The 15,000-nt window shown below is 43.0% G+C and overlaps 2 protein-coding genes across 2 annotated transcripts in view; one reads left to right on the top strand and one right to left on the bottom strand.

Moving 5' to 3' along the window:
* LOC308162904 (cell surface glycoprotein CD200 receptor 1) overlaps window positions 1-1,086 on the bottom strand; it is a gene marked incomplete at both ends in the record, with an annotated part of 3,062 nt that extends 1,976 nt beyond the window's left edge. Inside the window, one exon of the mRNA XM_080537045.1 lies at window positions 853-1,086. Within this exon, the coding sequence (XP_080393171.1) occupies window positions 853-1,086 (234 nt within the window). The remainder of the gene's footprint in view (window positions 1-852) is intronic.
* Window positions 1,087-10,745: 9,659 nt separating this feature from the next.
* Window positions 10,746-15,000, top strand: part of cfap91 (cilia and flagella associated protein 91) — a gene marked incomplete at both ends in the record, with an annotated part of 8,504 nt that continues 4,249 nt past the window's right edge. The window contains 9 exons of the mRNA XM_080537044.1: window positions 10,746-10,836; window positions 11,028-11,104; window positions 11,772-11,929; window positions 12,121-12,198; window positions 12,497-12,553; window positions 12,687-12,865; window positions 13,534-13,711; window positions 13,912-14,069; window positions 14,389-14,571. Of these exons, the coding sequence (XP_080393170.1) occupies window positions 10,746-10,836; window positions 11,028-11,104; window positions 11,772-11,929; window positions 12,121-12,198; window positions 12,497-12,553; window positions 12,687-12,865; window positions 13,534-13,711; window positions 13,912-14,069; window positions 14,389-14,571 (1,159 nt within the window). The remainder of the gene's footprint in view (window positions 10,837-11,027; window positions 11,105-11,771; window positions 11,930-12,120; window positions 12,199-12,496; window positions 12,554-12,686; window positions 12,866-13,533; window positions 13,712-13,911; window positions 14,070-14,388; window positions 14,572-15,000) is intronic.

Here is a 15,000-nt window from a genome sequence, read left to right as displayed (position 1 = left end):
GTACCAGTGTACTAAAGCACCAGAGTACCAGTGTACTAAAGCACCAGAGTACCAGTGTACTAAAGCACCAGAGTACCAGTGTACTAAAGCACCAGAGTACCAGTGAACTAAAGCACCAGAGTACCAGTGTACTAAAGCACCAGAGTACCAGTGTACTAAAGCACCAGAGTACCAGTGTACTAAAGCACCAGAGTATCAGTGTACTAAAGCACCAGAGTACCAGTGTACTAAAGCACCAGAGTACCAGTGTACTAAAGCACCAGAGTACCAGTGTACTAAAGCACCAGAGTACCAGTGTACTAAAGCGGTACAATGACAGTTCAATCGTTTTTTAGACTGGGATCTATTCATACAACAAGGGACACAGCAGCACTTTCCCGTTTTCCCCATATGTGTCAGCGTCTTTGAGCCTCGGAAAAGCGCTATACAAATATAATGAATTATTATTATTACTGAGACATTTCGAAGAGAGCGCCTCTGCCAACTTTGGACCCGGAAACACGTCACGACTTAACAACCGAATAGGCCTACCCTCACTCAACACAGCACAGGAGCACCACAGGGGGGGGGGGAGCTGGTAGAGAGAAATCGAAGGATGGGCTCATGGTGTCAAACACATACATTTGGCACCATACCTCATGCAATTGCACCATGCATTACAATGAGCCCGTTTTCTGATGTCTACCCCCACCCGCCTCCCCCCTGAAGCACAACATACATAGGCTACTCGTGTGAACAAAAGCACGGACGACAACACAGAGACATGCTGAAATGTACAGGGTTTAACATGAGTACTTTGCACATTAGCGAAGATAATCTAATAGAAGGAAAAGCAATGGTTTTCTTACCTACTAGAGACACGTCAAAGTTGGCAGAGTTGCTCCCGCCTCGGTACACAGATTCACAGCAGTAGGTCCCCACGTCCTCGTTGGAGAACCCCGGTATGTGCAGGTAGGATGCACCGCTGGATGTGTTCCGCATCAACGTCTCGTCGTTGCACGAGTTTTCATCTTGGCCGTCGTTACTCAACGATATACGGCACTTTTTCCCCCCGGCCAGTTCGATGTTCCAGATTGTGTAGATCATCTCACTCCACGTCTTGTTGCTGCACTGGAGGTTGACGTCACTGTCCAGTTTAAAGTGTTTACTTTGGAAGACTGAAATGAATTAGGAATTAAAATGCCGTTTTAGAATAATTAAATTAAATTTAAAAAACAGACAATGACAAATCCAAATGTGTTATAAGGTATAGATAGATACATAGAGATATATAGGGACTTTATTGATCTCTTTCATGTGTATCTGAACATGTGTTATGATCACAAGTATAGGCACTACATGAAGTGGATAATCCTGTTCCTTTACAGCAGTCATACAGCACATTGAGTGGCTCGATGTGGCACTGCCGGATACATCAACACTAATCTGACACAGACACACACAATAACAAGCTTCATCCCAGAAACAGGAAATGCATAATTTCCTCTTTCTCCTCTCCTAAAGATATAACCGTTTTTCTGAACAGCAGTTTGCTGTGAGACAACACTCATACAGGCCCAGACATACAACACTCATACAGGCCCAGACAGCACGTGACGTTAGAATTATAAGGTTCTATCTCCATTTTTGTCCAAATTTAGTTTTTTACATAATCTGATCCATTAGGTGTTTATTAATGCCTGTGTGTTTTTTGTTTTTTTTAAATGTTGACATTTTTGAGTTAGTAATTAATCAAATACAAAGGTTCCATCTCACAAAACATAATGGAATATAAAAACTTTGACGCTCAATATCTCTGAACTACCCTAAACAGAGATAGAACCTTCTCATTCTAAACGGAGATAGAACCTTATCATTCTAAACGGAGATAGAACCTTATCATTCTAAACGGAGATAGAACCTTATCATTCTAAGATCACGAGTGACAAGTGAGCAGGTTAGGTGAAGAGGAAGGACGTTTACCATGGATGAGTTGTTTCGGGCACACATGCACGGAGGAGGGAGGGGTAGTGTGAGAGCTGTTACGTCCTGAGAGGGGATGGAATCGTGTGTTAGCTGAGTAGCATGTTAGTATCTAAATGCTATGAGTCATTAGCGTCATTAGCATCCACAATTATTCATTCTTAATTCCAATGTAAGTTCAATCAACAAAGCAGCACATTAAAGGAAGCATGGTTAACATGAGCTGGAATCAGAAACAGTCGAGAAGATTCTGTGTTGAGCAGAGGGAGGCTGGTGGAGGTAGACATTGGAGGACAGGCTCATTGTAATGCCTGGAACGGAATGATGACAGGTATGGTGTTTGATACCATTCTCCATAACGTTCCAATGAGCCCGTCCTCCGATTCCGACCTCCACCAGCCTCCCCTAATGCTGAGAAAGACACATGGGCTGATCAATGTATCTGCCAGTAGTTTAAACATCAGTGACAGAGGTTTTTACAAGATGGTCTCTGTCCTGACCAAACTGAACATTTGAAAGTTGATTTAGCCAGATTCAGAGTGAGAAGTTGTTACACCAGTTGTTAGTGAAGCATTTTCCTGACAAGCCGTAGTGAACCTATACTCATGTAAAACACAGTAGGCCCACTAGTACATACAAGTATCTCAATGTTTTTGTCTTTTGTTCTGTTTATAGTCACATTCTAAAAATAGCTCCTATTGTCACACGTAAACTGTGATATCATGGGAGGTTGACGGTTTGGCTCCAGACGTATATATCTGCCGTGGTTAACGGGTCACAGACTTTCCCCCTCCTCTATGTTTATGTCTACTTTCGACAGGTGTAACCCACCCCTGTGGTTGTCAAGGAAACCCACAAGACCCCCAACAGTAATATCACTTCCTCTTTAGAGTCCCCCCACATGGAAGAAAAGCATTATCATACAGCTGTCTCAGATGTCTCTCTGAAATCACTATTTCCTATAAGTACAGGGGAACAAACACGCGTTTGTTCGTGTGGAAATCGTATCGGCCGTCATACTCTACTATGCTGCTTTAGTCTACTTTCTTAGACCTCTCCCACCTGTCTGCATAATCTCTAAAATATGTTCCATTCACTTTACAACTGAATGGAACTTTCAATACACATTTCCATGTCATCTCGGTCCTGGCGGTTTTACTGAAGCCCACACAGTTGTAGTCGAGGGAGAGAACAACGGTCCCTCAGAAAAAGAATAGACAGCCAAACATTTTTAATATATGTTACGGTACATGTGGGAATACGGTACATGGAAAACTAGGGTTAGGGTTAGGTGCTAGGGTGCTAGGGTTAAGGTTAGGGTTAAGGTTAGGGGTAGGGGTAGGGTTAGGGTTAGGGTTAGGATTGGGGTTAGGGTTAGACATGCCAGCATGTACCAAGTCGACGTAGCACCTAACCCTAACCCTAGTTTTCCCACATGTACCGTCTTCCAACATGTGCCGTAACATATACAGTATACTATACACATTTAAAAATCTATGTTTGGCTCAATCGTGTTGAGTGATTAACTTTGACATAGGCCTACAATACTGGTCCCGTGTGGCTCAGTTGGTAGAGCATGGCTCTAGCAATTCGAAGGTGTTTTTGTTTCCCTTTGGGACCATATATACAAAAACAAACATGTACAGTATACAGATTAGGCCTATAGTATTTGGGATGTTCAACAACATTTCAATAAAAACATAGAGCAGCAAAACACGTTTCCATCACAAATGGCTAATTTGATGCGGTTTGCAACCCAACAATAACAACACACACTGATAAATGACCATAGTCCCATTTTTTTTGTCAAATGTATTGAGACGCTGTGAAAACAAATCCTGACCAGACGTGACGTGATGTGACTGCCTTTCACCGCCACCGACCCCAGCAGTACAGACCTGTACGGTAAAAGAAAATTTTTATGAAGTGTTGAAGTGATCAAACCTTTTCTATTGCTCCATACAGACACAACCAGAAGGGATAGGACACCTAGAATCCACAAGGTCCTCATCTTTCCAGTGGGTTTATGGTTCCAGAGAAAAACTCCCAGCACACTGCCAGCGCTGTACCAACTGTCCCCCCAAAAAACCACTAGAGAACCCTATCTCTGAACCCCAAATCCTGAGCCCCTCAACCCAATAACTGGTTGGTCTGTCTTCTCTCTGTGGAGGTGATCCCTCTTCCCCTCCCAAAGCCTGTCTGTCCCCTAGACTTGATCGAAACATCAAACCTTCGACCCCACCGCGTTACTGTAACTTATCTTAACTTAATCCCACCCTTCTCTCCCTTCTCCTCTCCCCTCCCCACATCTGATACTCTCTCCCACACAGGGTGACGCTGGTTGGCTCTAAAAGCACCCACTTCCTCTCCAGTGTGTCACATGCTCACTGCAACACCAACTCTCTGGAAACTAATTTTAAGAAACAAGCGTCACATGCTCAAGCCATGTATCAGAAACAGAAATATAAGTGTAGAAGTATCACAGTAGGCCTACGTGAGACTCCACATCAGATCCCATGAACCCATACTGTATCATATCCCATCACACTGTATCATATCCCATCACACTGTATCATATCCCATCATACTGTGTCATATCCCATCATACTGTATCATATCCCATCATACTGTGTGAGAAGGTCACTTCTCAAATCTAACAGATTAATGTATTTAGTGTTGGTGCATCTCGGTGCTGCTGGTACAATCTACAGCGTTTGTTACAGTTGGTTGTTCTGGTGCCATTCAGGCAAATTTATTTATTTTTTATCAAGGACCGACTTTGTTGAAAATGTTGATGTTTTTTCCTGACTGTGTTTTATAATACTGTAGTTTTGTATGACGTATGCTTGTACATTGTGTGTGTTCAGGGCTCCCTTGTTCAAAGTGGTTCTCTGTGGCTGAGTTGGTAGAGCGTGGCAGCGTGGCACCATGCCCGATGGCGCGAACAACACTTAGGTTGTGGTTTCGTTTCACCCTGAGACTATATACTCATACTGTATACTGAAACATGTATGAATATTATGAAAATGTATGCAGTCACTGCAATGTAAGTCGCTTTGGATAAAACCGTCATATATGCCTACATGGCATTATATTCTTCTTCTCCTCCTTCTTCTTCCTCTTCTTCTTCTTCTTCTTCTTCTTATTATTAAAAGATACCTCGGTCTCAATGGGACTCCCTGCCAAAATGAAAGTTAAATAGCATCTTATTAATAAAAATAAAATAAATTTTCATGAGGCATTTTGGACATCAATCTCATTAAGCTCTAAGTGTGCACGGCAACTAGCTCACTGTGACCTCAAAGTGCTGTAAGTAATGTTACATGTATGACTGATGGGGGCTTCATGGCATGTCATAAACCATGAATAGCTTACATTTACATAATGACACTACACCATTCATTTTGTAATAACCTGCACAGGGACTACAGGTGGAAATTAGCTCATGAGCTAACTCTGGTGCATTTACATTGATGTGGAAACTGATTTGTTGATTAATGTGCACTGTCCCTGGTAAATAAAGAAATAATAAAGAAACATTTACATTCTAGACATTTATCAGACGTCTTTATCCAAAGCGACTTACAACAAGTACATTTGTCAGTAAGGGAATCATGTACACCAGTCATGTCTACATTAGTCCTCATGTCCTATCTGCACCAGGGTGTGGAACAATCACTCTCTATATGAGTATGATGGTCGCAATGTGCAGAGATGCCGTACAGCTGATTATAGAGGTTTTTTGTTTGCGAGGGAGAGAACAAACGTTGATGATGATTCCTACATCTAGATTAGTTCTTCTCAGATGAGATTAACGGTCACAGGCAAAGATTTATTGTTTGTGGTTTTGACACAGACATAGTTAACAGGATGCGGTTCAGCATGTACCCCAAGCATTATGCTCATTTGATATTAAAAAAATCTATAGCAGTTTATCCCTTAGCTGCACATCAACCCCCTTTACCATCCTGTTGACAGTTATCTGAAGCAGGGCCGTATGGGGGAGTGGAGCGAGCCATGGCTGTGTGATATGTCTAGTCATCACAATCACAACCACTGGATTTTATTTTATACTACTGTAACCCTCTCCTGAGGTACTATTTCAATACATTAAGATGTAACAGGATTCTGTTGATGGTGAACTGACTAAGATGTAACAGGATTCTGTTGATGGTGAACTGACGAACTCTCTTCTTGTTTACAAACAAATCAGATAAGTGGATGTAATGTCCCCATAAACCAAGTCAGCATATAAACCCACATACAAACAAAAGACAAAGGACAGCATTTTTAGAAGGAATATCAAAAATATGTTTCTTTTATTTTAGGTATATACTGTGTGCTACACTATGTGCTTGGGTTTGTATGTCTGTGTGCTACACTATGTGCTTGGGTTTGTATGTCTGTGTGCTACACTATGTGCTTGGGTTTGTATGTCTGTGTGCTGTACTATGTGTAGGCCTATGTGTTGGTAGTCACATTACCTTGTACAGCACCGTTTACATGTTGCAAAGTGCTTCACAACAAGAACAATACTAAACAATATAAACAATAAATACAATACAAACAATATGTTCAAACACCAAACCCCCCCAAAAACAAGCCAAGCAAAAGAAAAATTCCCCCAGAGGGGAGGAAAAATAATAGGGCCCAGAACGTCTTGATAGTGGTGGTGGTTAGAGTGCAGATTTAAATCATTTGCATTACAATGAACTGAACTGCAACGACAGTGAACGATTGCAAGTGAAAATGAAACCGAGCAGCATCTTTTGTGATCTTTCTCAAAGTTCAGGAGGTTAATATTAGCCTTGCTTTACCTAACTTGGTCATACAGCAGGTTAATATGAGCCTTTCTTTACCTAACTTGGTCATACAGCAGGTTAATATGAGCCTTTCTTTACCTAACTTGGTCATACAGCAGGTTAATATGAGCCTTGCTTTACCTAACTTGGTCATACAGCAGGTTAATATGAGCCTTGCTTTACCTAACGTGGTCATACAGCAGGTTAATATGAGCCTTTCTTTACCTCACTTGGTCATACAGCAGGTTAATGTGAGCCTTGCTTTACCTAACGTGGTCATACAGCAGGTTAATATGAGCCTTTCTTTACCTAACTTGGTCATCCAGCAGCCCGGCGGTCTGATGACTGTGAGCTGGCAACACCAACACAGAGGAAGTGGTTTTTCCCATTATTGCAAAACTTAAAAATAAAAGATGTTGATGTTGTCTTTTTTTGGGACAGACTATTGGGGCAGTAGATTCCTCAAAAACAAAGATGAGACATTTCTGAGGTGGTAAAATAACAAGTTAGCGTGTGACCAACAATAGCACTGGAATGACCTGTCGTGTATAGTAGTGAGAGAATATACAGTAATTAGTTATAAAGAGTTATGATACTCACACACTTCAGTTAGACAAACATCTACTTGTCTACATTGGTGTCTGTCCAGGGGCTGGGGAGGCTGGTGGAGGTAGAAATCGGAGGACTGGTGCACTGTGATTCCTGGAATGGAATGAGAAATGACTGTAATTCCTGGAATGGAATTAATTCCAGGAATTACAGTTCCGTAGTTCACAGCGAGTGTGTCTGTCATTTCTACCTCCACCAGCGGCCTCCACTGCTGTCCATGTGGTTTCAGAGAGGACTCTTTGCTGGCCTGGTTGAGCTTCATGTGCGATGACATCATGTCACTGTGGTAGTCTGAGTGGTTTACAGCATTACTGCCTTTTAACTATAACCACCACTGAGACCAATCATAATCAATAAGACTTCTGTAACAACTTCTCACTTCTCTATTATGTATTAATATAATAATTAAGCTGCTGGATTGAAAAAATCAGGTGTAGTGCTGAGGCACAAATGTGTACATTTCAAGCCTGCAAACTGCGACACTTTAAATGAATGTGCAATAACACTATTGTGCAATATGACAACCCTAGTCGTCTTATCTGTACAGTATAGTATAGTGGATAGTGTACATAGCCTTTATTTATGTAAACTAGCTCCTTCCCTTCTTGTTTTTTTTTGTTTTTTTTCTTTCTTTCCTAGCACCAGGGGAGCCACCCCTCCTAAATTTCGTTGTTTGGTACCTGTACTATAGCAATGACAATAAAGACCATTAATTCATTCATTATTGGTGGTGAGACTCCTCAAACAGCCTCTAACCAGGATGCAGGTAACATAACTTTAAGGGTGAGGTTGAATCTCTTCTTCATTAGCTGTGTGAGTGTACTGTGTGCTTATGGAAGAGTGACTAAATGCAGTCATTGTATGTGTGCGTGTGTGTGTGTGTGTGTGTGTGTGTGTGTGTGTGTGCGCGCTGTGTAGTGTGTGTGTGTGTGTGCGCTGTGTAGTGTGTGTGTGTGTGTGTGTGTGTGTGTGTGTGCGCTGTGTAGTGTGTGTGTGTGTGTGTGTGTGGTGTGTGGTGTGTAGTGTGTGTGTGTGTGTGTGTGTGTGTGTGTGTGGTGTGTGGTGTGTAGTGTGTGTGTGTGTGTGTGTGTGTGTGTCCGGACATGAGGTGTCAAAGAAGCTCGGCGAACACATTAGCTATTAAAAGCACAGATGAAGAAAAAATAATCCACATTGTAAAAACAATGTCATAATAATAATTTTAAAAGAATTGCATTTGCAATTCTTTCTAACTATTATGTCCATTTGACCATGCTCTCACACACACAGAAAACACATGGCTATAGCCTTAAGCCTACACATACTCTGAGCAAGGTGTTACGGTGTCTTTTTACTGTAAATGCATTGCTTATGTTGCTGTGGTTGGAAAACAACGGTGATAAAGAGATTAGGACACACACACCCAGGTGGAGGCGCTGACTAAACCTGTGAACACACTTCAAGTTCACACACCCAATGACTTTCACACACACTCTCTTCACTCAGACATGTCTTGTACAACTGTAGTAGCCGTTCTCAGGGAACCTGATCTGATGTTGGACTCCAAACAGGCACTTTGACAATTACAATTTTATTCAAAATGCTGTTGCAAGAGTCCTGACTTAAACTAGGAAGTGTGAACACATTTCTCCCATTTTTAGATCACTACATTGGCTCCCCGTGGATTTTAAAATCGTGCACCTGGTCTTGAAATCTCTGAATGGTTTAGGGCCAAAATACATCTCAAACATATTAGTGCCTTATGAACCTGCTAGATCCCTAAGATCATCTGAGGCCTTGTAACTGTTCCAAGAGTGAGCACCAAAAGTGGAGAGGCAGCATTCGGTCACTATGGGGCCAAAGACTGGAACAAGCTACCACAAAACATTAGGACAACCTTGTTAAAAACAATGCAAACACTGTTATGTTCCGTTCGGCATTTAATTGACTGACTGTATTTTAAATACTGACAATTTAGGTGTGTGTGTGTGTGTGTGTGTGTGTGTGTGTTACATTTTACATTTTAGTCATTAAGCAGATTCTATTATCCAGAGTGACTTACAATAACTGAGTGCATGTAGGTATTCCCTTTCATTCAGCCAGTCCTGAGAGCATCCTGCCTGGCACAGTAACTACACTGTGACTGCCCCCTACCTGCCTGGCACAGTAACTACACAGTGACTGCCCCCCCGCAGAGCGCTGCAGAGGGTGGTGCGGCCAGCCGAGCGCATCAGTGGATGTGAGCTTCCCTCCATCCAGGACATTATGTTCAATAATATTCAACAAACGGTGTGTCAGACTCAGCAAAGCTGACTTGAGGATTATCAAGGGACCCCAGCCACCGCAACCACAGTCTGATCGAGCTGATGTCAGACTAATCAGACTTATAACATTTTTAAAAATTATTATTATTATTATTATTACTATTGTTTTGCTCAATTTGTCCTTTGTCCTATTTGTCCGTTTATAACTATTACGACTCTCACTTGTTGCTTATTGCCACTTAATTTATCTTGTTGCTGCAATGAACTGAAGCCTAAGAATGTGACTCTCTTATACTTATATAATATATATTATGTATAATGGGGATGGAACAATAAACTTAACTCAACTCAACAACAAGCATGTCGTTGCCGGTGATGCAACTCATGATCCGTAATGTTTTCCATTGCATGATGCCACTCACCCCCCTCCTCCCCCCTCCTCCCTCCTCCCTCCTCCCCCCTCCTCCCCCCTCCTCCCCCTTCTCTCTAAACGTGTCGTCACGCTTCCTCCTTGGTGACTGGCAGCTTGACCTGCGGGACAGAGGCAGGGTTAGGGTTAGGGTCCCTAACTAACCCGGATGATGGAAAATATTAAAATAAGCCAGAACATGATGATTATACTGCCCCCTCGCGGACATAATCATCTTTTATCTTTTTAATATTGCCTTTAATTAAATGACTGTATTCTTTTCTAAATGTATCTTTTAATGTTAGTTGATGAATCTATATATTTGTATAATATATATGGTATATATTTGTATTTACTCCAGTTTAAACCTTATAGTCATTCTTATATTATTTAGTTCTTTTGTGTCTCTTCTTGTTTCCCCTTGGCTTGTGTGGTTTATTCTGGTTTTATTATGTAGTTGATATTATTGTTCTATATATTTTTTAAATGCTGTGTGGATATGTTAAAGCACTTGGAGCTGCAACGTTTGCAAGAAAAAGTGCTTTTACAAATAAAGGTTATTATTATTATTATGATGGTCCAAACTGTTGACAGTCTCCATGGTTACGGGACGGGAGGAGCTAGCTTCGGTGGCTAAGCTACAACTTGTTAGAACATAGAAGCAGCGAGCTGCTCTTTCTGTGTTTAATTGAGGTTAATGGATGTTTAATTGATGCAAACATGAATGTATCACACACTCGCACGTTTAATAAGCAACATGAGAGAAGCAATAAAGGTTTCAGGAAACAGCGGGCGCACGACCACCTGTATGGTAAGATGGCTGTTTGGCTTTGCTTGACTCGCTTAGCTCACTGTGACTGTCTGCTTGACTAGCTTAGCTTCACTGTAACTAACTGTGCTTGACTAGCTTAGCTCTCTATATATACTATAACTAACTGTCATTCTGCAACTATACTAGTCTAGGTTTCATGTTTTGACTGTGGACATGACGTCACGTTACAGATCCCGTGTACACGGTGTCCGGAGAAAGGGACCATGCCAGGGTCAGCTTTAAAGCACATGCGTCTGTTGACCGGGTGGTAAGTATGTATGTATGTGTGTGGACCTTGCCGGTCAGTAGCCTTCAGGGTAACTAAGCTGCTGTTCGTCTAGTCAACCAGAAGATGGCGCTAGCGGGCTTTAAAGAAAACATTAATTCCGAGACCTCTAAGTTGCAGTTCTGATTCTCTTTGCCATCTTGTCATATCTTATGGCAGAGATCTGTGCCACTAGAATCTGAATTTGAATTACTGACTTTGAATTTGAATTGCTCAATCTGAATAAAAAAAGACTTTGAATCACATAATTTTAATTTGTATTGTTTAAAATAACTGAATTGAAAAACTGAATCAAGTTAAACAAAACAAATTCAAATTGTGTGATTCAAAGTCTTTTTTTTTAATTCAGATTGAGCAATTCAAATTCAAAGTCAGTAATTCAAATTCAAAGTCAGTAATTCAGATTCAGATTCCAGTGGCACAGATCTCTGCCCATATCAGGGCCAGTCGGTGAGCTGGACGTTCATTGTCCATTCTTACTTAAAATGAATGTTCAACTATAACATGAAGTTATAGTACCGTACTTAACATATAAGACTTAAGACTTTAGTTGTAACATTATAACATGTAATATGTTATAACTATGATGAGACAATCAATTCACATCAGGTGAAATACAACCTTTGAAATGACCTGTCTGTTCACTCAGCGGAAAGTTCCAGAGTTTGGGTCGATGTTCAGCCACCTGCCGCATCACCCGCGTTACGCGCTGCGCCTGGACTCCCGGGATCCGGTGCCTGCGTTCATCGACCGCCGCTGGCAAGGCTACACGGAACAGCGCAGAGAGGCACTGCAGAAACTGACAGGGTAACACACACACGCACACGCACACACACACACACACACACACACACACACACACACACACGCACGCACACACACACACACACACACACACACACACACACACACACACACACACACATATGTTGTTCCTACACGCTTTCTTTATACTGCTACTGTCTGTATGCCATTGTTTTGTTTGTTTATGTATGTAGGGTCATCCCTGGTGTTCACTACCAAGTCAGAGGAAGCGAAGATGTGTCTGGTGCAAATCGCTGCAAGTTTTTCAAGCGGTAAGCTCACAGTGTGGGGTCAGGGGTCAGATGGGCCTAGCCTCTGAAGTCACTAGAATAAAGATCACCCAACTCTGGTTATCTTCACTGATACATCTGGTTCACATACAGATCCTACAGGACTACAGGTCACACAAGACAAATGTGTTCTTGTACCAGCAGAGAAACGGTTGGCTTTGCTTGAGATTTAGACAAAAACATGTGACATGATGTGTGGAAGAAATGCTGGCGTTAGTTAAATGACTGGCTTGTTGTGACCATAACAATAAGATTTCTCATTTCGTCATCTCTCTTCCAGCCCCCTGATTCCCTTTGCCGAGCAAGTTCCCCCTGGTGTGGTTTTTGCATTGCCCAAGTAAGTCCAGGACTGGTTTCTAGAATTAACTCATTACAATGTCAGGTTCTGTCGGTGTTAATACTGAAATCAACCCCCCCCCCCCAGTAAAAATGAAAATAAGTCCTTCCCCACCCCCATTCCCTCCACGTAGAGCGTACTCCACAGTGGAGGGGGGTAATGAGCGACCGCTCACCCCGTTCCAGCGCACTGTGGGGGTCCAGACAGACTACAGGGACAGCGAGGCACAGACGGACCCCTACAGCCCTGAGTACTTGGTACGGCCCGGGACGGCCCCCCCGGAACTCCTGACTATGGCCACGCTCTTATCGGGTGTGGATGAATGAATGAATGAATGAATGAATGAATGGTCTTAGCGGTCTTAGCGGTCTTAGCGGTCTAGCGTCTCCCTCTCTGTCTATTCGGTTGTTAAGTCTGACGTCAAACGTGACGTTCTTTTTTTTTACCTTTATTTAACCAGGCAAACATGTAAGAACACATTCTTTTTTACAAATGCAGCCTGACCAAAAAGCAATGGCTTTTTTTTTTGGGGGGGGGGGGTTGGAAGCTAGAAATAAAACAAGGTTAAATAATTTACAACAATAAAACACTGGCAAATACAGATGCATTAAAATCCTAACAGTCAGAGAGAGGGGAGAGAGAAGGAGGAGGTAGGGGAGAGGAAGAGCGGAGGTGAGGGATAGCGGGGGTAGTGGAGCAGGGGTACTTAAAATGAGGCAGTGATGGGTTATGGGATGGGTGAGAGACGGTGATCAGCAGGTGCATTGATCGACTATGGTTCGCTGCAGGATTTGTTTGAAAGCAGTGAGTGAGGTGAGGGCGGTGAGTTTGAGGGTGTTCTGTAAGGTGTTCCAGTCGTGTGCTGCCTTCTAACCTTCCCCCTGCTTTTACACCCATACCTCTGATATCCTCACGGGTCCCCTCCCCCCCCCATACCTCACCCCCCTGTCCCCCTACCACCCCCTCCCCTCCCCTCCCAGGTCGGGGTCTGCCGGTGGGCATGGCGGAGGTGGAGATGATCGAGCGGGTGAGGGCTAAGTGGGCGTGGGAAGCCACCCTGCCGCCCCTGAACGACCTCAGCCAACTGGGCAAGAGGAAGAGGATGATGGACGAGATGGAGTGGAAGGAGTGGGCCTTCAGGGAGGAGGAGATCCAGAAGTGAGTGGAGGAAGGAGGGAACGAAGGGGGAGAGAGAGAGAGGATGAACACTGGGATGAGTAGCCTGGAAGAGATGGAGGGAGTCAATGTAGAGATAATGATGAGATAATGATGTGATGAAAGTTCCTACTCTGGAATGTTCTTTCCCCCTCTCCTCCCCTTATCCACCCTCCCCTGCATCCCCCTCACCCTCCCCCCAGTCTGCAGGAGGGTCGTCTGGTCCTGCTGAAGAACATCCTGAGGCAGAGAGAGGAGGCCCAGCAGGTGGACACGGTGAAGAGACTGGAACTGAAGTACGCCCAGCACCACAGAGACAAGGAGAGCAGGCAGCAGAAGATACGCAACGACTACACCATCTGTGAGAAACTCCCAGAAGCCTTAGCAGACTCATCAGATCTCCCTGCTGCTTTCTATCTGATATTCTTTGGAAATAAATGTCAAGCACTCCCCTAAATACAGTAGGGCTCGATGCTAGACTGTATCTCTGCACTCTTCCACCTCTCTTTCTCTCTATCTCTGCCTCACTCTCTCTCTCTCTCTCTCTCTCTCTCTCTCTCTCTCTCTCTCTCTCTCTCTCTTCCATTGTAAAGCGCTTTCAATTGCATTCATGTACGAAAGGCGCTATATAAATAAAGTTTCACTTCACTTCACTTCACTTCTCTCTCTCTCTCTATTAGCCCTGAGGAAGTTGATATCTAAGAGGAGGAATGTGGAGGGGAAGTTGGAACGTCGTGACATCATCAGAGACTACTCCGACTACTCGTCTCAGACCTACGCGCCGATGTCCCGCGTCGGCGTGTTCCCCGACCGCCACTCTCAACGCAACGTCGTCAAGAGCCACTACCTGAACACCTACGAAGGTCTCCCTCTCTCAGACGACTCGTGACGTTAGAATTATAAGGTTCTATCTCCATTTTTGTCAAAATTTGGTTTTTTACATACGGTAATCTGATCCATTAGGTGTTTATTAATGCCTCTGTGGTGTTATTTTTAAAATGTTGACATGTTTGAGTTAGTAATTCATAAAATACAAAGGTTCCATCTCACAAAACATAATGGAATGTAAAAACTTTGACGCTCAATATCTCTGAACTGCCCTAAACGGAGATAGAACCGTATCATTCTAAACGGAGATAGAACCTTATCATTCTAAACGGAGATAGAACCTTATCATTCTAAACGGAGATAGAACCTTATCATTCTAAACGGAGATAGAACCTTATCATTCTAAACGGAGATAGAACCTTATCATTCTAAACGGAGATAGAACCTTATCATTCTAAACGGAG

Source organism: Nansenia antarctica, assembly GCF_963989245.1.
Source record: "Nansenia antarctica genome assembly, chromosome: 7".
Lineage (NCBI taxonomy): Eukaryota > Metazoa > Chordata > Actinopteri > Argentiniformes > Microstomatidae > Nansenia > Nansenia antarctica.
Note: the sequence above shows the minus strand (reverse complement) of the source record. Positions and strands in the feature narration are given on the sequence as shown.